We start from the raw sequence: 22,850 nt of genomic DNA, 5'->3' as shown, positions 1-22,850 counted from the left end.
CAAATTTTGCACACCAATAATGTAACCAGAACGGACCGTTTTGGTTTCAGAACGGGCCGTTCTGGTTCCATTCCAGTATTTTTGGATCCACCTACGTAGCATCTACATGGCATCCACCTGGCATCCACGTGGCCATCAATTAATTCCATTTAAATCATTTAGACGGAAGTCCCAAATTGGAACGATTTAAATTATTGAGGACCAAATTGAGACCAAAAATTAAAGTGGGACTAAATTGAAACAAAAAAACATTGTAAGGGACCAAAAGAGGTATTTAACCTATTTATTATATATAACTATAATTTATATATAAGTTAATTATACAAATTAAGATTATGTTTAGATATATAAATTATATTTAAAATTTATATAAAAAGATTGTTTTAAACATATAAATCATATTTTAAATTTGTGATATATAATTTATGGTACAAGACTATTTTTATTTATTAATAGTTTATTTTAAAATATTAAAATTTGAATAATAAATAATTATGATAAATAAAAATTGAATTAAATAAGAAATTTAAAGAATATCTAAAAACACTATTATCAAATAATAACTCTTAAAAACATTTTAAAGCAGAAGATAATATTTTAAAATAAAATATTAATAATTATGTTATAATGTTAATTATTGATTAAATTATAATTTTGATCATTTATCTTATTTATTATATTCATTTTAATTATTTATCTTGTTTATTATATTTATTTTAATCCTTTATCTATTAAAATATTTATTTTATTCTTTTATCTTTTTATATTTGGATTAATTTTGTATTTTTTAAAACAATAATAATTTTTTATTTTGTAACTCAATTTTTAATCAATTTTTAACTGATTTGAGACGTAAAACTTGTAATAATAAATTCAACTATATAAAAATTATAAAATTTAATTAACGTTTGAGTTCATAAGAGTTATAACACAATAAAAATAATGTAAAAAATATTTTTAATAAGCAATTAGAAAATAATATAAAATTATAATTTTTGATATTTCAATTGGCTTTTGAATTTATTTTTATGTAATTTTCATCATGTCTATAATACATTTTTTTATTTGAACTTTTGTTGCGGTTAACAATTTTTATATAAGTGAATCTGATGAGATAACTTTTAAATCTTGAATTAGTTAAAAATAATCTAAAATCATGTTTCAAAATTAAAACAAATTACTATTTCAAAAAGATTAAATTAGTCCAAATTTAAGACGTATAATACCATAATGAATATTTTAAAAGATAAATAACTAAAATAAAATCTAACAAATAAGATAAAAAAAACCAAAATCATAATTTAACCTAAATTATTTATCATAAATTTAATATATAAAATATAATTTATATATTTAAAATATTTATTCATTCAAATTTTAAATAAAATTTATATATTCTAATATAGTATTTTTTTTATATATAACTTAATTTAAATTTCAATTATATATATAATCTATAATATATATATATATATATAACAATAACTTGATTTATTGTATATATATTTTTAGATAATTTTATTTTTAAATAATAAAAGTTAATATTTAAAATTAATTATTCTTATAAATTTAAAACTTGAATTCGATATTCTAAAATTTAAAGATCACGTATAATACTAATTAACTCAATAAATATTAATAATTTTTAAATATTTTTATTAAATAAAATATAAAGAAATAGAATGTTTCACTAATAATATATAAAAAAGATATACATGTTTGTTTTTTTAAAACATCTATTCTCATATTATATATTAAAAAAATAACTATTTATCTTTTTCACTAGTATATTTAATATACATTTAACTTATTATAATTTATTGTTAAAATATTTTATTCACCACGATCGAAAACACTCTGGATCAGTGTTGCAATCTGGATCCGATTCGGAATTTTTGAATAAAATGGGGTGCATATTTGGTTTGTTTGTGCAGGAGCAGAAACAAGTAAACGTCTCATAAACCCTCGTCCTCTTCCTAATTCTAGGTCGGAGTGCCAGTCTGACACAACACAAATCACAAACAGATTGAGGCATCATCGCATAAAAATATGGGAATAAAAATAAAATGACCAGTTATTAAAATGAGACATCTCAAGTCAAATCTCCTTTCTCCAAGAGTAACATCATTATTACATATGGGAATAAAATGAGCCGTGTTAATTGATCAAAGAGGAAAATTTGTTGAGAAAGAGGAATGCAAAAAAGTGAAACATGTGGAGCTAAGAATCAGAAGGCACAGAAGGTTTGATGCACGTGGCAATTGGAGTGAAATGTTTGCAGTTGAAGAGTAGAGAGAAATGAAGGTGAAGCACTACTCCGTGCAGCGTTTGAACTCCCTCCTTTGCAAGTACTCGAGCCAAGGATTGCCGGAAAGTGTCCTGTACTGCTATGCTTCTTTTATCAACTCAGGCCATTCGCCCGACCAATTCACTTACGCTATCACTCTGTCTGCCTCTGCAAAAGTGCAGAATGTTGAGTTGGGTAGGGCAGTTCACTGCTGTGTTATTAAGAGGGGCCTTCAATCCACCTCCTTCTGTCAGGGCGCTCTTATCCATCTCTACGCCAAATGCAACTCTCTCACCTCTGCTCGCACCATATTTGATGCTGCACCCTGCCCCCACCTCCACACTGTCTCTTGGACCGCTTTACTCTCTGGTTATGTTCAAGCCGGCATGCCCGAGGAGGCACTCCACATATTTGACCGAATGCGCAACTTCGACGCTTATCCAATCCCAGACCCAGTGGCGCTTGTCACCGTCTTAAACACTTACATTTCCTTAGGAAAGCTTCATGATGCATGCCAATTGTTTGAACAAATGCCGCTCCCCAACCGCAATGTTGTCGCATGGAATGTCATGATATCTGGTTATGCCAAGAGAGGCCATTATAAGGAGGCTCTTGCCTTTTTTCATCAAATGAGTAAGCATGGGGTTAAATCCTCAAGATCCACGCTCGCTAGTGTTTTAAGCGCCATTGCCAGCTTAGCCTCCCTAGATCATGGCTTGCTACTTCATGCACGTGCTATCAAGCAAGGTTTTGAGTCCAGCTTATATGTTGCAAGTTCCTTGATCAATATGTATGGCAAGTGTGAAATGCTGCATGCTGCCCGCCAAGTCTTTGATGCTATATCTCGGAAAAATATGATTGTATGGAACGCCATGCTTGGAGTTTATTCTCAGAATGGCTATTTAAGTAAAGTCATGGAGTTGTTCTTGGATATGACTACATGTGGCATTCATCCGGATGAATTTACCTACACTAGCATTTTGAGCTCATGTGCGTGCTTTGAATACCTAGAAATAGGTCGCCAGTTGCATTCAACTATTATCAAGAAAAGATATACCTCCAATTTATGTGTCAACAATGCATTGATAGATATGTATGCTAAGGCCGGGTCTTTGAAGGAAGCCACCAAACAGTTTGAGCACATGACACACCGAGATCATATTTCCTGGAATGCCATTATTGTTGGATACGTGCAAGAAGAAGAGGAGGCTGGTGCTTTTGCTTTGTTTTGGAGAATGAATTCACATGGTGTTGTACCTGACGAGGTATCTATCGCCAGTATACTTAGTGCTTGTGGAAATACTAAGGTGCTACAAACAGGACAGCAGTTTCATTGCTTGTCAGTTAAGTTGGGTCTAGAAACAAACCTTTTTTCTGGAACTTCTCTTATTGACATGTATTCCAAATGTGGGGCCATTGAAGATGCACGTAAAATTTATTCTAGCATGCCTGAGCGAAGTGTGGTCTCCATGAATGCTCTGATTGCAGGATATGCTCTAAAAAACACAAAAGAAGCTATTAATCTTCTTCATGAGATGCATATATTGGGACTGAAGCCATCTGAGATTACATTTGCAAGCCTCATAGATGTTTGTAGGGGATCTCCCATGGTAATTTTGGGCATGCAGATCCATTGTGCTATAGTGAAGAGGGGTCTTTTATGTGGTAGCGAATTCTTAGGGACCTCTTTGTTGGGCATGTATATGGATTCACAAAGGCTTGCAGATGCAAACCTTCTTTTCTCAGAGTTTTCTAACCTTAAAAGCACTGTAATGTGGACCGCTTTAATTTCAGGACATACTCAAAATGAGTGCAGTGATGTGGCCTTAAACTTATATCGAGAAATGCTTGACAACAATATCTTACCTGACCAAGCAACGTTTGTTACTGTTCTTCGTGCTTGTGCTCTCTTATCCTCGTTGCATGATGGTAGAGAGATACATTCTCTAATTTTTCATACTGGTTTTGACACAGATGAGTTAACCAACAGTGCCCTTATAGACATGTATGCAAAATGCGGGGATGTAAAAAGTGCTGCTCAAGCTTTTGAAGAATTGGCTATTAAAAAGGATGTGATTTCTTGGAATTCAATGATAGTTGGATTTGCCAAAAATGGTTATGCAGAAAGTGTCCTGAGGGTCTTTGATAAGATGACTCAATCGTGCATCAACCCTGATGATGTGACATTCCTTGGAGTGCTTACCGCTTGTAGCCATGCAGGGTGGGTTTACGAGGGTCGTCAAATTTTTGACATCATGGTAAACTATTATGGCATTGAGCCCAAAGTAGATCATTATGCTTGCATGGTTGATCTTCTTGGTAGGTGGGGTTTTCTCAAAGAAGCTGAAGAGTTCATTGACAAACTAGAAGTTGAACCCAATGCTATGATTTGGGCCAATTTATTGGGTGCTTGCAGAATACACGGGGATGAAAAAAGGGGACAAAGGGCTGCTAGGGAACTTATTAAGTTAGAACCCCAAAATTCGTCTCCTTATGTATTGCTTTCTAATATGTATGCTGCATCAGGACATTGGGATGAAGCAAGATCTTTGAGGAGAACAATGATAAAAAAAGACATCCAAAAGATGCCGGGGTGTAGCTGGATTGTAGTGGAGCGAAAGACAAACCTATTTGTTGCGGGTGATATATCGCATCCTAGTTATGATGAAATTTCACAAGCTTTAAAACATCTGACAGCACTAACTAAAGACAACAGATTCCAGGACGATGGAATTTCCCGGGTTGGCCAAATTTAGTTAATCAATATGATCGGAAGTCATGTGATCAACTTAGATTTGTTTCCCGACATAAAAGAACCTTGCACATATATCTTATGAGGGATGGGGGAAATGAAAAGTGGCGGGGAAGATGGATATAAGTATAACTCTTCCTTTGTTTTATTTTTAAAATGTATCTTATGATTTTTAACCATATTTTTTTCTCCAGAGAATACAGTTGGGTTTGTGCTAAATATATGAATTTGATAAATTTTAATAATATACTTCCTACCAATCTAGAATATTAGTTAAATTTATCAAAGATCACAAAATTTTTGTGGGTCTCCACTTCTTATTTAATGAGTTTTAATTAATAATATATAATTTCTAATAAATTTTAACTAGGGGGTGTCAATTATACACTTTTTACTATCCGTTAAAATTGATTGAAACTACAAAATTATGAGTGAAGTTCATTGCCTCTCAAGTTTTTAAGAATAAATGAACATGATTATATATGCAATTATCTTTATATGGTTAATAATGTCATGCAAAAGTTTTAATGTCTAATAGTGATTAACTTCAACTCGTAAGTGGTAAATATTTTAATGTCTAATAGAGATCAAAATTAGAATATTGCACCATGATAGTATAGAATTCTAGGAGAAGAAACTACTCAAAGAATTGTAAGAACTAGGGACTCCAATGATAGAATGGAACTCGAAAGTTGCATTGAATTAAGAAAGAATTGAGAAATATTTACAGATGAATCTGAATACCTCAACTCAGAATTACACTTTCCTACTTACAGCTATCAACTAATAATTGCCTCTAACAACTTCTAATAACATAAATTTAACCATACAGATCAACAATAACAAAAATAACAGAATTTTCAACTATACAAAGTCCTATATCAGTACCCCTACCTTAACAAAATCCTTGTCCTCAAGGGTTAAAATCTGGATACTTTTTCTTGAGATCATAGAAGAACTCCCAAGTAGCTTCTTCAGGTAATTGATGCTTCCATTTAACTAAGACCTTGGTAACAGCTTTGTTGCCTCTCTTCACATTCATTCTGTCAAGAATTGACTCTAGTTCCCTCAGAAGGAGGGATTTCTCAGCACATGGACCAATTCCTTTGTTGGACCTTGGGATCCATCCCAGGGTTTGCATAATCCTGGTAGATTGTTGACTTAGTGATTTGTGGTCATTTGTGATTTTTTGTCCTTTAATAGGAAGGAAAGGTTGGAAGTGATACCCTTTTTTTTAGTTACCTAACACTTTGTCTGGAGTGGGAGGGGGAAATAAGAAGAGAGGAATAAAATGAAAAGAAATGAAGAGAAAAAAATTAATTTCCTCTTTAAATTTTTTTATATAATTTGTGTATCTATACGTCTGGTACTCTATGCTAGTGAATGTTAGTCTTAAGGGACAACAAGAGAAAAATGTGAGAGTAGCATAAATAAGAATGTTAAGATGGATGAGTAGCTACACAAGAAAGGACAAGATGCGAAATGATTGTATATGAAGAGTTATTGATGTTGTACCGATTGAGGAAAAGATGACAAAAAATTGATTAAAGTGGTTTGCATATGTACAAAAAGATCATTGGAATCACTAGTGAGGAGACTAAATCACATGGTTTTTAGTCATGTGTAAAGGAGAGAGAGACCAACAAATATGTTAGAGGATGTTATTAAGAAAGATCTCATGGTAAATAATATGTCTGGAGATTTGGTCTTTAATCGAGCTAAATGATGTTTATGATCCATATAGTTGACCTCACCTATTGGGCAAGGCTTTGTTGTTGTTTTGAATTTTGATATAAAGAAAACATGAGAAGAAAGAATAAAACCATATTAAATACTTAACGGACATTTGAATCCTTACAATGTAACAAAATATAAATATAAATGAAATAAGGATATATCTGTCATTTTGATACATTTCTTTTGTCTCAATGTGTTTTCTTTCCTATCATGAGGTGAAAATATTTAACATGGGATTGACCCTTGTTTTTTCTTTGTTTCATGTTTTCTAGCTATTCCAGAAAGAAAAAAATGCATTATAAACTAATAAACTGTTTTCTCTCTCATTATGTTTTCGTCAATTGTTCAATCGTTTCAAATTATTACTAAATTTATGTCTTCTATATTAAACATGCAGACAAAAAGATAAAGTTGTGGCTTTTTCTTTTGGGGCGTCATTCATCAGTTGTTGAGACTGCTCAGCCAGCAGCATCTGGATTAAGAGGTATCATATATATAACTAAACTTTTGTAATGGTTATATACATTCCCTTCTTCAAAGATTATGGGATTGGAGTTCTCCCACTTTTGTGTTTCCTGATAATATCTTTATTTGTGATTTTTTTTCCCTTGAAGTTGTTGCTTCTGGGCTTTGGTTGGCTCCTGGGGATTCAGAAGAGGTTGCAGCTGCTCTATCTCAGGCTTTGAGGAATCGTATAGAAAGGTTTTTTTCCCCTTCAACACTTGAGAGTGAAATTAATATTTTGTTGTATCTTGCCATTTTATCTTATTGACTTTGGCAGAGCTTTGCATGGGCTTTATTACATGAGATTTGGAGATGTATTTTTGAAGTTTCATCAATTTCAAAGAGAAGAACTGTTCAGGTATGTTTTTGCTACATCTTGATTTTTTAGAGTATATAATAGTAATTATTGAGCACGTAAATCAATTGGTGTAAGGTTGTGCAAGCTTAATCAATAGTATTGAGTTCAAGTCTTGAGTATACAACTATGTTAAATACTTAGAAGGAGAACTTTGCCACTGATAGAAACTTGTTATCTTATTAGAAAGAATAAGGAGTTTCTCCCTGAATACAGTATAACTGAGAGCATCTCCTCTCAATGCTATCCAAACCCAAGATACTTCTCCTCACGCACTGTAAGGCCCTCAAAATACTTGTCTAAATTGATAGCCACCAATAGGCATTGCCCATCCCATCAAATTTTGGAATTGTCTTCAATAATTGATACTCACGACTCCAAGATTGGAGCTTTGATACCAATTGATAGAAACTTGGTATCTTATTAGAAAGTATAAGGAATTTCTCCCTCAATACAATATTTAGCTTGTTGAACTTTGAGGCATTGCACCTTCCAATGCCCAACGGCCCCAATTCTCTCACAAATGACAAGATGAAATCCCTCTCAACCCTCTTCCTATTTACATACAGCTAATGGTCTCCTAACATAAACCCACACGCAGTGGGCTTAATCAGTTGCAGGCCCATTCCACTTCTTTCTGACATAACTCCTAACTGACCCTATCACCACCCATAATTTTCTTACCTAGCTTGAGCATAATTGCCTTCAAGAGGGAACGTGAAAATGGTTGAAGTTGATGAAGAATTATAATTGGGGATAATTATGAGGAAACCAAAGAAGAATCATTCAATTTTGAGGACTCTGAAGAAGAGGAAGAGTGAATGAGTGATGTGTTTCACTAGATGTAGATGGCAAACAAAATGATTTTGTTGGGGGTTGAGGAAGAGCTAGAGGATTATACATTTAAGACATTAACATTATGTTTGTATTGTTTTTGATCATTTGTCATTGTTTTGAAGTCTTAAACTCGATGGTGTTTAGTTATCATTTGATTGTTATTTGAAGTCTAAAACTTGTTAGTTATTTTGTGGTTTTCTTCTTATATATATTTATTTCTGCATTGCAATTTTATTTCTCGCTCTATATATTATTTTTATTCTGCCCACCACAAGCTACAATGTCATCATGGATTTTTGTCTGGCTACCAGAATCATTCATCATTAACACTGAGTATGGGTCATTATAACTATTTATCATGCTAGCACACATAATTAATTCAACATATTCCGTGGAACAATTTTCTGAACTGCCAACTGTACAGTAACATGCTTCTTTCCCTTTAGACCTCAAATTTCCTGTAGATTTAGTCATATTTGCAATTTTGCATTGACCTTGAAATTTCTAAATCCAAAGTCCCACCAAAGCTAGTTGACTGGACAATGCAATTTGTGTGGTCTTGCCTGTTTACTGCTTTCTGATTGTGACCATGCTATCTTCTGCTTTTAGTATTTCATAATTTGAATTTTCTATTACATATTTGTGATATTTCCAGAAGAGGACAGCCTGCAGTTGAGTTTGTCTTTGCTGCAACCGAGGAGGCAATCTTCATACATGTCATAGTGTCCTCAAAGTATGATGGTGCTAGGTTTTTGTAATGTGTAAAATTAACTATGATTAATGAGTATGAAATTCCTCTGTAAGTATTATTGCACTATGAGTTTCTTACAATGAAAGGTTGAGCTACCATGAATAGTAGTAGATACAGAGAAAAGAAATAACGAAAGTAGGGAAAATATTGATAGAGAGAAAACCAGAATCAGCCTTTCCATGCCCTCTCTCTTGTAGTTAATTGGCTATATACCATCATGCTCTCACACGTAATACCTCCAACGTGAATTTGATATTCTATTTCTCTTACTTTTCTGCACGACCACCTTCCATGAATTAGTTGCCACCTGTCCCCTAGATGATGTGTCAGCTTCACTCTCCTTGTCCTTTCCCTTAATTACCCTGTGACAATACCATCCCCTTTAACCACAACCTTGTCCTCAAGGTTGAAAGTTGGAAATGCCTCTGTTATAGCATTATGATCCTCCCAAGTAGCTTGTGAAACATCAAGTCCTTGCCATTGAACTAAATGTTGTGTCACTTGCTTAGATCCCCGAAGTATCACACGAGTCTGTAAAATACTGGATGGCTGTCCAATGCGCTCCACAATTGGAAAAGGACCACAATTGGCAAACAATTTATGTTGTTGCAACAGGAGGAGGACCATTTCTAAGTGTTGTAAATGTGTAGACCTAGATGTACCATACACAAGGATATCATCAAAAAATACAAGCACAAACTTCCTCAACAACCCACTAAAGACCTCATTCATCATGTTTTGCACCATAAACTCAATCTGTTGTTTTTGGCGGTGAGGATATCGATAAGGTCTCACTTTAACCGGTGTTGTACCTGACTTCAATGGAATGGAATGGTCTTGAGAGCGCCTAGTAGGTAATCCTGTTGTTACAGCAAAAACATCCTTGTAAGTATGTAGCAATCTGGCTAATTCCGGCTCCATATCAGTTGGTAAATCTAACCACTGATCTTGTGGACAGGCAGGGTGTTGAAATTGCAGAGTAAACAACTCAGAAATGGCATGAGTGTTCTGCATTCCTTCTAAGGTGATTAAATTGAGCAGGTTGAGGAAGCTGCGACCGTTCACCTTGTAAAGTAATAAATTTGTCACCCACATAAAATTTCAAGGTTAGATTGCTGTAATCTAAAACATGAGGGCTGAGTGTTGCTAACCAAGCTGCTCCCAACACTAAATCAGTTCCAGAAACATTTAAAAGATACACGGGAAGCTTTAGCTGTTGTCCTTGAATTCGAACATCCAAGTCACGAACCAATCCTTCAGCTTGCAGAGAATTTCCATTACCAACTAAAACTTGGAATTGAGGAATTGGCTCAATAGGCAATTTCAATGAATGAGCAATCTGAGGTTGTAAGAAATTATCCGAGCTCCCACTATCAAGCAACACTTGCACTAAAAGGCCATTGATTGAACCTTGGAACTTCATGGTGCCTAAACACGAGGAACCCTTCAAGGCATTGTAAGATAAGTGAGGTTGCTGCAAACTCAAAGTAGAATTAGCACCCAGTATATCAGGAGGGTCAGGTTCCGGCTCATTAATATCATCCTGTTCTAATTGTAAAAGAAGGTACTGCTTGTTGGGACATCTATGACTGGAAGAGAACTTCTCATCACATGTATAACACAATCCCTTCTCCCTTCTTAATTGCATCTCTGCAAGAGAAATCTTCTTAATCGTGTTAACGAGAGAACTTTGGTTTGGGGTGGGCAATAATGGTGGTGAACTGGTAGTTCGAAGGGTTTGGGATAAGGGTAGGCTAGTTTGGTATGGTTTGTGGTTAGGAATGTATTTTTCTTCATATAACTTGGCTAACAAAACAGATCGGATCAAAGTGGTAGGAGCCTGTGCAATAACATCCCTCCTAATCTCAGGTTTTGAACCACCCACAAAGCAATCCAAAAGAGCATCAGTGGTAATTCCATGCACACGGTTCGCCAAAGAAGTGAACTGCACATAATAATCCTGCACTGACCCGGCCTGTGTCAATTTGAACAAATGTGACCTAGGACATTCATACGGTGAAGGACCAAATTCAATCTCCAAAGCTCTTGTAAGGTCAACCCATGAATGAAATGTATTGGTGCGAGTCATCATTTGATACCACGGAATGACGTCTTTATCAAGGTGTACAGCAGCAATGGTAAGTCGTTGTGCATCAGGAGTGTTATAGTAATTAAAGAATTGCTCTGCTTTGAAATTCCATTGAAGCAAATTAGTACCATCAAAACGCGGAAAATCCAATTTAACGTTTCGTACGTGGAACGGTTGAACCGGAGCACCACCGTTTGTTTCTCGTATTAGCTTTTGTTTCATCAATTCATCCACAACAGATTCTAATGTCTCAAATCTAGTTGAATCCTCTTTATCGCGATTTTCCATCCATTCCAGAATGCGCTTCACATCAGAGGAGAGTTCTTTTAAGCGAGTATTTTCCGCCATGACAAAAATGAAAGCACCAATTTGTAATGTGTAAAATTAACTATGATCAATGAGTATGAAATTCCTCTGTAAGTATTATTGCACTATGAGTTACTTACAATGAAAGGTTGAGCTACCATGAATAGTAGTAGATACAGAGAAAAGAAATAACGAAAGTATGGAAATATTGAGAGAGAGAAAACTAGAATCAGTCTTTCCATGCCCTCTCTCTTATAATTAATTGGCTATATACCATCATGCTCTCACACGTAATACCTCCAACGTGAATTTGATATTCTATTTCTCTTACTTTTCTGCACGTCCACCTTCCATGAATTAGTTGCCACCTGTCCCCTAGATGATGTGTCAGCTTCACTCTCCTTGTCCTTTCTCTTAATTACCCTTCTCTCATTTGTAGATGTGACAGTTTTTTAGTTAATCAATAGTTATCTTGCATTGGAATATTTACCTATTATTTTCCCCCCTTTTTACCGGGCATATCCGGATTCTTTCCATGGGTGATTTGGAAAAAGTATTAAGACATTCTATAGAGTCAGCCTATAGACTTCCAGGTTGTTCAATTTATTTCTCAATTTCTCAGATTTACTATTCATAGATGTGCTATCTATCCATCTTTGCTGGTACTAAAATATTTTGGTTATGCTGGCTTTTGTTTGGTTTGTAATGATGGAGAGCAATGCTAGGATTTCCAAGGATTGGTTGATGAGGATTTCTGTCCTTTGGGATAACATTTTGTATTTGCAAACTTTTGCTAATGTATACAAGGCCAATTTTGGTCTATTATATAAGTTAAGGGGGTTTGAGGAGTTTTGTTGTACCGAGAACTGAGTTTTGCATCTTAGAGATTTTGTTACACACATTTGAGATATTTTGATAATTAGAAGGAACCTGCATCTCAAGCTTGTTTTACTTGGTTCTTTTATTCCCAATAAATTTCTTTCTATGTTATTGAAGAAGAGGAAAGAGGCTATTTATTCTTTCTCTGTTATTGATACTTTCATGCCATGTTATTGTCTCTATCTCTGTCAATGTCTTCCTCTGTTTTCAGGTGTCATATTTTTAAGACTGTGGGGGAGAGTTAATTGGGATAGTTAGAATATTGGGCCTGTTTGTTTAAACTTTTTTTTCTTCTCAAAAAAACTTTTTTTTTAATAAAATAAGCAGTTTTCTACTTTTTTGACATTTTATCTAAACTGCTTATTAAAAAAAAAAAAGTTCTTTTTTTATAAGTAGCAACTCCTATCTACTTCTTAAAAAAAATAAATTCAAAAGAACTTCTTTATAATTGTTTTTTTAAACAAAGTGACTCATTAGTCAGTTAGAGTGGGAGTTAGAGGAAGTTTGTGAGATAAATTGATAGAATTCATTCAGATCTGTTATCATTTGTAATTTTAGCTATTGCCTTTGTGAAAGGAGAAATCCTTTGTAAAAGGGAATATCTTGGAGGAGAGATCTCTCTCCTTTGTTCTGTTCAATTTCAATCAAGAAATTTAATCCTTCTTTTATATTCTCTTTTCTAAGCTGGGTTTCTGACAAATATCATATGTTCATGCATGTTCATTACTAATTTAGTTAGCAATATCCAAAAGGGTTACTGAGTTTATCTTAGTTCTCCAGATGGCTTTTCTTGGCACCATGTTTGATTTTATTTTTCATTATTGTGGCAGTGATTGTTTCTCTAATGCGTGGCAGCTTGACTGGTTGTTCACCTAGTGATTTGGTCAAACAAAGCTATTTCAGGTCCCTTCTATAACCTTTTAGATAGACATTTGATATATCAAGATATTACCCATGACTGGCAGACTGAGTTCCTTTTTTTTAATAGCAGTTCTACCAAATATAGGGTGTACAATGGAATTATAGGTCTCCCTAATCATGTTTCCCAGGGTGTTGGTTGCCAGCTGAGGGGGCAGAATTGTTATGTTGAAGTAAGTCTTGGCTCCCCTAGATCTGGAACTGACAACACATTTCAGCCCAACAAAATTAGTGTCAGGAATTTACCCAAACTTCATGTCGTTGAGTCTCCTATTATGGGATGAAGTGATCACAAGGGATCACCAGATCATTTGTTGGATTATGAGAAAACATTTCTCTATCCAGCTGAGGCAGTGCTTGTGCCAATTTTGCAAACATCATTAGCAAGGTCTTCCTTGAGAAGGTACTTTTTTCAATGGACATATGCCTCTATGTTATCTTTATTTTCTCCTTTCTTTGATTAGGAGGTGTGTGTAGTTGTTATGCAATCTATTCAAGCTGGTTTTCATCCTTGATTTTTTATTTATTTAATGTACTGTTTATGTTAAGTAAAGAAGTTTATTAACAGAAGAAAATTACAAGGAAAATTATAACAAAAAAAATGTCAGTGGGGCAAAATTGCCCAATCCCTCTGCATATCTATTTGGAGAACCTCCTTGAAAAGGCAACATGATTGATTCCCGATAGAAGCTAACCACCAAATATCCAAATCAGCTACATATCAAACAAATCTCATTAACAATACTGGTTTTATGCTCGAATGATATGCTCCAAATAGTAGCATGAATTGCACAAGAGTAGTTATTGGTTGCTGGAGCGAGGTAGAGCACAGCTCCCCTGCTCCCACATGGTCATGTTTGTGTAATTCGTCATCATGGTGTTGTTTCGCAGTAGTGTTCAGTTGCCGCTTGAATAACAGTCCAAGTCAAGTGAGCATTATGTACTGTGTAACCCTTCGATTCCAGAACCCATCACCCATCTGACCTTTAATTCACATGCTACTGTGCCTTGTCATCTTTGTTTTAAACTATTTTCTTTTTTCAACGGCCTCCTCTGTTTCATGTGCAATACAGCCATCTTTGTTTTTTTAATTTGATCTTATTTTTGTTTTGGATACAAATTCTTACTTTATTAATTGTTGCCACCTAAACTACAGTTCTTGGTGCCACTTGAGCTGCAACAAATTTAGTTTTGTAAGATGAATTGTTATATGTGCATTGTGCTGTCATATGAACCATTATACTTCAATTCCTAGAAGACCCTGTGATTCATACTATATTAATGTGAAACATACAGATTTTGGCTGCAGAATTGGATGGGACCATCCCTGCCTGGTTCCTCTTCCTTTATTCACTGGTTTGTCCTCTCTCTATTGCTCTCTGTGTTCATGCATGCTTTTTCCTGAGATTTTTCTTGATTCTTATATCTTTGTTTATTGTCAAGGTTAATTGTGAACCCTGTCTTATGCTGATGGCTGTTTGGCATACAGACTAGGCAGCTTGTTGCATTTTTCATTTTTATTTTTATTTTTTATGTTTCTTGTTGTATCTTGAATTTTCTGTATCACTACCTATCTTATTGTCTCAATAGTCCAAAGTGCTTTTCTTCTTTTCTGCTATAAAAATTCTTTTTTTTAAACAAAAAATTGTTGACAAGTAGCAATAGGTTTTCGGAAAAACCTTGTCTTACTTCTATTCCACTTTAAACCTTAACCCTAAACTTATTGGTTATTTTTTTGAGCACATAAATATGTTTGAGTACATTTGTTCTGGTTTTTGCTAAAGCCTCAATTTTACACTTTGGACTCTTAAATTTTTCTTCTGCCTTCTGCAGTGCTGGTAATATGGATGTACTGAAGATCCTTGGACTGAAATCAATGGAACTCGAATGCAAAATAGTTATGATAGTAGTAGCAATAGCAATAGTAGCAGTATTAGTAGCTTAAGTGCCAGCTCTAGTGATAGTGATTACAAGACTACAGGACCGAGTGAATAAGAGGCAGATGTTGATTCTTTAACGTGTAGACAGTCTATGGTATCTTCTGGTGATCAGTTGGAAAGTGATGGCCCCAAATTGGTATATCATTATTTACTTTTGAAAAAATAATGATGAATATTTTTTACTTAAAGAAAGTTTATTATGATGAGTAAAAGAAAATTACAGGGAGCTTGGATGATAATGGATCATCCAAAAAGAAAAAACAGAAAATTTAACCAACAAAGAGAAGAAAAACAATGGAACAACGCCACCCAATCACTCTGCATATCTGCTAGGGACCTTTTAAAAAACCATTTGCTTTACACCAAATGGGAGTCAATAGCTGAATCTTATCTCATATCATTTGACAAGCTTATCAACCTCAAAAATATAAACACTATGCTTCAACCAAATGAATCAAATTATAGCATAAACTGCACATTGCCGTTAAAAATTAGTCTCTTCACTTCTACCAACATTACCAAAGCTAGTTACCATAAATTTTTCTCCATTTTTATATTCTTTGGGATGTAAGCAGTTAACACATTTTATTGGATTATGAAAAAGCAAGGTGGCGGTTGTAGCATTTCACTAAATGTAATGTATTGTATGCAAGATGCACTGATACTGGTGAGAGTAGTTACCGTACTCTTAGGTAGTACATGATACACACACCAACATTTTAAATTCTTATATGAAACTAAGACCATTACCCATGAGTTCTGGATACAGGTACTTGGCAAGTTAGCAGTATCTTCACAGTATAGCCTAGCCACTCGTAAGATTGTGTGCACATGAAGAAGGCTTACTGCATTTTTAAAATATATTGAGAAAATAATTATGTTGTATTTTTCTTGAAAATATGAAAGATTCTTTGACAATATTCTGCGTGCTCTTATTATTGTATTTTTTTTTTTGTGGTTTTGGAAGGAGTGCTTTTAGTTTTCCTGTTTGCTGATTCTAGTTTTTGTGCAATTGAGCATTATAGTGGCTCTTGTCTCTCTGCAGGGCTCTAAGCGGCCTCGAACTGGAGTGACAGAGTTGTTAAGTACAGCTACAAACATTCCAGTGCAAGATGCTTACATGTCTATTTTGGTTTCATGGAGGTGAACAATTCAGCCATTACAGGAGTAGGAAACGAACCAATTGGGTCTTACTGGGACTGGGATGATGATGATAGGGGCATGGGAATGGATATTCAAGCCCTTCTATCAGAGTTTGGTGATTTTGGTGATTTCTTCTATCTGAATATTTATACTATGATTTTAAAGAGGATTCCTTCTTTTGATTTCCACTTTTTCTCATCTATAATCCTGAGTTTAGTGAGAGCCATTGAGTTGTGACATCCATTTCTAAACAGGTGCGCACCATAATTAATGTCTTAAATGGTAAATTACACCAAATAATTATGTCTTACTTTCAACTCTTCAATATCTATTATCACCTATTTTTCCTTGAGCATAACAAATGTTTAGAAGCCAACTTTTAAATTTGTTCAATTTACTTTTGGGAAAAAAGAATTTTAATAATAATTATGCATTTTCTTCATTCTAGCAGTTTATAAGTTGGAACAATACAAGTTTGGTTCTCCTATGGATGAAAAATTAGAAATACATACACTTCCCTATACACTTTTTTGGTTTGTTTTCTATACCACAATAAGGGCCTCCTCCCACTTCAAATATAGAGAAGGTTTGAAGATCCTTATTGCACTATTGAAGATGTTTAGTTTGTTGTATCTTCTATTCTTTGTTTGGGATTATAAGGTGTTTTCCTAACTTCTTATGCCTTGTCTCTCCTTTATTTTATGTGTGTGTGTGCATAAAGTAATGAATCTTAATTATATCTTGATGATTCTTTTTCAAATTAAAATTTGGATATAAGATTTGGTTGATTGCTTACACTGTATAATGTCCAATGTTAGAATCTTTTTGTTCAACTGGTGACTACTTCAAATTTATAAGCTCCTCCTCTTTATTATTCCAATATTATTGTTCTCTCTCTGCTTCTTGGTCTTTTATGTACTGGTCTCTTATTGTGTGATCATTTTTCTGACAAAGCCTCCAGGAACTGCGGAATCTCAGGCACTAATTTTTTCTGCTCCAGATTGTGGAGATGTCAACAGCAGTCCAGGTGGTGTGATAGATGTTGTTTCAGATCCTCCTCTTTATTATTCCAATATTTTTGTTCTCTCTCTGCTTCTTGGTCTTTTATGTAGTGGTCTCTTATTGTGTAATCATTTTTCTGACAAAGCCCCCAGGAACTGCGGAATCTCAGGCACTAATTTTTTCTGCCCCAGATTGTGGAGATGTCAACAGCAGTCCAGGTGGTGTGATAGATGTTGTTTCAGATCAAATACTTTTTCCTGTTGGGTTTCCTTCCTTTGATAGCTTTAACCCCCCTCCTTCAGCAGCCATGGAGGAATGTCTTAACAAAAGTCAAGATAACTTGAATAACTCCATGTCTTCGGGTCCAACCAATCAAACTCAAATGTTGTATACGAGAGAGTTTGATCATATAATGAAAGCCGAAGCAATGATGACATTTGCTTCTGAATTTGGAGCTGTGGAGACCCCTACTTCTGAGTTGTCCACAACAATTTTCAGAAGCCCATATTTTCCAAAATCTCTAAAAGCAGAGAGTTCAAATTCAAGTTCAAACAATTACTTATATGGTGCAGCACCGCCCTCGTCTCCCTGCACTGAAGGATCAGAGGGGAAGAATGGAGTGGTTGTCAATACAAAAAAAGGTTCTGGAAAACTTGTTGCAAGTATGAGTCTCCACTCAAAAAATTGCTATACTTCGGTGGAGAGCCAGAAGGAAAAAAGTGATAAAAATCCTGTCACATGTAATGATTTTATTATTGTGTGCAATAGTTTGTGTGCAATTGTTGGATTAAGGAGGTCAACTCAGTCAAAACATAATCCATAAGCATCTAACAATAGTAACAAGTATAAAATCACAATTTAAAATAGAAACAAGACTAACAATGTTAAATAAACAAATTGATGAAAGTCAACAGAAAAGTAAAAAGTCAATCCTCAAGTCAATATCTAACAAAGAGAATCTATAACATGCAAAACACTATCAAATGAATTTTAAAAAATACAAGACTACCAAAAACTCATTTAATATCAAAATTTCTAATTTTTGTAATTTTTTGGTGATTTTTAAAATATAAAAAATATTATAAAAAAAAGTGGTCTAAACGATAGAATTTGGCAATTTTACGCACAGTTTACTAACAAAGGGAGTAAGTGTTCTTAGAATCACATGTTACCTTTGGAGAAAAAGTTTCAGCCCAAAGCGAAAACTCTAAAAAGTGTTTGCAAGCAAATATTACACAAAACTCAACAAAAATGGTTAGAATCGAGGTTAGTATATACAAAAGCAATTTCACAAATAGTTAGTAAGCATGATAAAAGCAAGACACACTGACTTGTGTCCCTGCAATGGCACCATTTTGATAGTGTTGTCGAATCAGTATAAAAAAATTACTAGATTTTCTCAAAGATTTGTAATATAGGGAACAACTTAAGTCATTCTTCTCGAAGACACAAGCCAATTGGATCCAAAATTATCACACAATTAGAAAGGAGGTTTTTATGAACAGCAAAGAGAAATTAGAATATTGCAAATACAAACAGAAAATTCAATTAGAGATTACATTGATTCAAGGTTTCAATTCGTGCGGCAAAATTTTCATAGTTCAACAATAAATTAGAGTTCTCAATTAACCTAATTCAACATGAACATAATCAAAAGAAAGTATATCTAAATCTATATCTATGAATTCCATCAAAGCATGAAACACAATCGCAATCTCACAATTTTAATAAAATTCAATGGCAGTGAATGGTTAAATTAGGCAATTTAGGTTTTTTAGGTCTAAATCTAAATTTAGATATAAAATTAATCTTCAATCTTTGTTCTAGATCCCAAAATGAAATTCATAATCATGAAGAGTGAAAAATAGATCTAGAACATAGAAGAAAACAAAGAGAAATCATACGGTAAAAATAAATCAAGAACTTAAATTTTATCGTAATTCATGAAACCTTGAATCAGATGAAAAGATTAGCCACACATCATAATCATGTTGCAACAATCCAATTCGTTTTAGCAAGAGAGAAAATCCAAGGGAAAAAGAAAAGAAGGAGAAGAGAGAATTTAGAGAAACTTATAAAGGAAACAACTCTAAAATCTGAAAAATGAATATAAAGTGTACACAAGTCTCACAATACCTATTAATAGAGAAATATATTAGGCCTAATTTGAGTAATTAAAGGCCCATCTCACTAAATCAACTAATTACGTCACTAAATAAATCCTAACATTACAATCTAAAAACAAACAGAAAATACTCCACATGACCGCAATCTTGCAACCCATTTTTCAGTCCCTTTTTCAGTCCCTTAAAAACTAAATTGGCCTTTTCTCCCAACAAAGAATGTTCAAATCCGATATTGGAAGCTCCAGATATGGCCTGCACAAGAACAAAGTGTAAAAGTAAGTAAAAATCCAAAAATTGAGTAAAAATTACAAAAACTATTAAATAATACCACTATCATAAATCTAAGCCAAAAGATGAATATAAGGCACATACAAAGGTCAAAAAGGTCAAATAAATGCATACAGAGTTGCTTTCCAAAATGTACTATCAAAGGGCTTCCAACCTTCATGCCATCTTCATCTCTTCCTTAGACGTCCCATTTTATCTTGGAGGCTAGGAGCTCTTGGTGATCCATGATCCTTGGAGTAAGGAGACTCCTTCATTGATCCATCAATCCATCAATGGTGAGGTGTTTCCATCATTTTGGCATCTTGAGCAAAGGTTCATTAAGGGTAACTTCTAGTCTTGTTCTTTCTTCATTTTATTCGGTCATGTTTGATTGCTTTGCTTGTTTTGTTGTTTTGGCCGAATAGATCATACATGTACATGTTCATATGATCTATGTTTCTTGTCTTGAGTTTTTGGTTCATTTTATGCATTCTTGAACCTCTTTGTGTACCTAAGGTTTCCTTATTTTTAGGTGGTATTCATCCTTTTGCTTTTAGGTTTTTGGTTCATTTTATGCATTCTTATTTCATAAAGAGAACAGAGGTTTTCAGAGAGTCTTTTGCAAGGATTATCATAAAGACACAAATTTTTCAATTCTTTCTTGATCTAAGTTCGAAAACTGATATTTAGAAAACTCTCTATTTGAAATAATCAATTATTTACATGGATAATCAATTATTTTGTTCTTCATAAATCTAGAAACCAGTCAAGAACAATTTAATCAATTATTTGCTGAAATAATTAATTATTATAGAGCATTGACTCTGAAATAATCAATTATTGCAATATGTTTCTCATAAGGAGAAAAATAGAGTAAATAATCGATTTCTTCTAAGTGGATAATTGATTATTTTAAGTGACAAACTCAAATTCTTAATTTTTCATGTTTCAAACCAATTTAAAAACCTTTTCATCATCAACCATCATCTAACTAAAGATATATGACTAAGTTACTCACAATGCACAAAGCAAACATGCACACCAAAGCATAAAAAAAAAAAAACAATACAATTTGCACTCTCTTAACTATGAAAGGTACTCTTTGTAATCATCAAAATATAAGTTAAGTCTTCATCATGAGTTTGGTCAACAACTTCAGCCAATTAGCAATCCTCTTAGAAAGGCCTGGTGAAGAGGATGCTTGGACAAAAGGAGTGGATAAATCATCCTTCTTCTTCTTATAATTCTTATCTTTCTTCTTTTTATTTTTCTCTCCATCATCATTTGAGTAGGAACATTTCTTGCAAATTTTGGGGTAAGGCTTTAGCCTTATTTTGCTCAAGTTCTAATCATTCCATTCAAGGATCACAAAATCAACATTCTCGTGATCTAAGAGTACTTTAAAATATTGGAATACTTTTGTTAGAATCATGTCATAAGGGACATAGGATGTCACCTTAGAGGGCTTGGTAGCTTTAATCATAAATTGCAAAATAATGTAAGGAAGGCAAATTCTAATATGTTTCCACATGTAGAAAATGATCAGAAGATCCTAATCAGTTACATCTGGGAACAGGCAGCAACAGGTGGAGACACATATTGTGAACTATTCTACCAAAAGACTTTAAGTTGGAGGACTTCAACTCAGTTTCTCCTTCCTCCAATACCTTCTTTATCACCTTCTTCTTAGAGACTTGCAAGGTCTCAAACAGCCACACCATAACTCTAACCCATCTAGTGGCAGTCCTACAATCTTTCCTAAAGATTCAACTACTAACAAGATATTTGTGCCCTTAATATTCACAGATATTATACCAGTTTCCTCATCAACTTCAACACTTGCATAGAAACCCCTAACCATCCTTAGATACATGAAACCTTGATTATTAAAGAAGTTATTCCAACCTTGTTTGTTAATGAAGTAAGAGAGATTCCATCCATTATTCTTGATTTCATCCATGTTAGTTATTCTCCCATAGACAACTATTCTATCCTTCCATGATTTGTTGAAAGAGTTGATTAAATCCTTCTCCCTGGACAAGCTAGAATTTTTCTTCGTTTTCCTTTTTAGAGTTCTTGTGGCAAAATGCTTCACAAACATCTCTCGTGGTGGTTTGAACACAAGCCCAATAGGTTTGGGTTGTGTTCATAATATTTGTACCTCATCACTGCTTGATGGTGATACAAATTCAAGAGAGTCAGGGCCTTTCCCTTTATCAGTTGCGAAGGGTTTCTTTGACGAAGACATGATCAGAGTAAGAGACAATAGATTAAAAAGAATGAGTGGGTAAAAGAGAATAAGAGCAAAAGTTGAAAAAGGTTAAGAGTAGTTTGGAGAAGTTGAGAGAGGGAACATTGTATGATTCAAATAGTGGGAGAGAAAGAAACAAATGAAGTGAAAGAGTTAATGTTCCTTATAACTTCCTAGGAAGTTACCATTATTGCTCAAACGATAACATTTTGTTACCTTGACTTCATAATAATTAACCTCTCAATTTTTATTTTATTTTAATATTTGCCTTAGCTAATCAGAAGGTATGTTCAAAAGATAACAACATATAAATACAGGTTATGGATAATAAAAAGATTGATCGTGGTATTCAATAGACATCCATAATTTTGTAATTTCAAACATATATTTAATACTTAATTTTTCTTTATAAAAAAAATGAACCCGTCTTCAGGGAGTTATTTGGTGAAGATGTCAACCAGTTGGATTTTGGTTTCAATGAACTTTATTTTAATATCTTCTTTATGAACGTGATCTCTGATGAATGGTGAATAGAATTCTTTGATAGTTCAATTAAATATCCTAGGAATTAGAAATACTGAAATAAGCGTTGACACCATTTGGAATTAGAAATAGGACTTGGGATTTGGGGTTTGTCTATTTTCTTATTAAGTAAATTAAATTTAAAAATAAATTAAATAAATTAAAGGTTAAATTATATTTTTAA

The 22,850-nt window shown here is 33.8% G+C and overlaps 2 protein-coding genes across 2 annotated transcripts; both read left to right on the top strand.

The window, feature by feature from the left end:
• The first annotated feature begins 1,857 nt into the window (after positions 1 to 1,857).
• LOC109815620 (Pentatricopeptide repeat (PPR) superfamily protein) lies at positions 1,858 to 7,260 on the top strand. Its single transcript, XM_020380377.3, has 2 exons — positions 1,858 to 5,165; positions 7,174 to 7,260. The coding sequence occupies exon 1, from the start codon at positions 2,299 to 2,301 to the stop codon at positions 5,041 to 5,043; it is 2,745 nt and encodes a 914-aa protein (XP_020235966.1). The 5' UTR covers positions 1,858 to 2,298; the 3' UTR covers positions 5,044 to 5,165; positions 7,174 to 7,260.
• A 9,485-nt stretch (positions 7,261 to 16,745) lies between these two features.
• On the top strand, positions 16,746 to 20,272 carry LOC109815611 (mediator of RNA polymerase II transcription subunit 13). The gene is made up of 3 exons (XM_083061244.1): positions 16,746 to 16,752; positions 17,453 to 17,525; positions 17,653 to 20,272. The coding sequence occupies exon 3, from the start codon at positions 17,808 to 17,810 to the stop codon at positions 18,321 to 18,323; it is 516 nt and encodes a 171-aa protein (XP_082917370.1). The 5' UTR covers positions 16,746 to 16,752; positions 17,453 to 17,525; positions 17,653 to 17,807; the 3' UTR covers positions 18,324 to 20,272.
• The last annotated feature ends 2,578 nt before the right edge of the window (positions 20,273 to 22,850 follow it).

Source organism: Cajanus cajan, chromosome 7, assembly GCF_000230855.2.
Source record: "Cajanus cajan strain Asha chromosome 7, NIPB_CcT2T_4, whole genome shotgun sequence".
NCBI classification, from domain to species: domain Eukaryota; kingdom Viridiplantae; phylum Streptophyta; class Magnoliopsida; order Fabales; family Fabaceae; genus Cajanus; species Cajanus cajan.
Note: the sequence above shows the minus strand (reverse complement) of the source record. Positions and strands in the feature narration are given on the sequence as shown.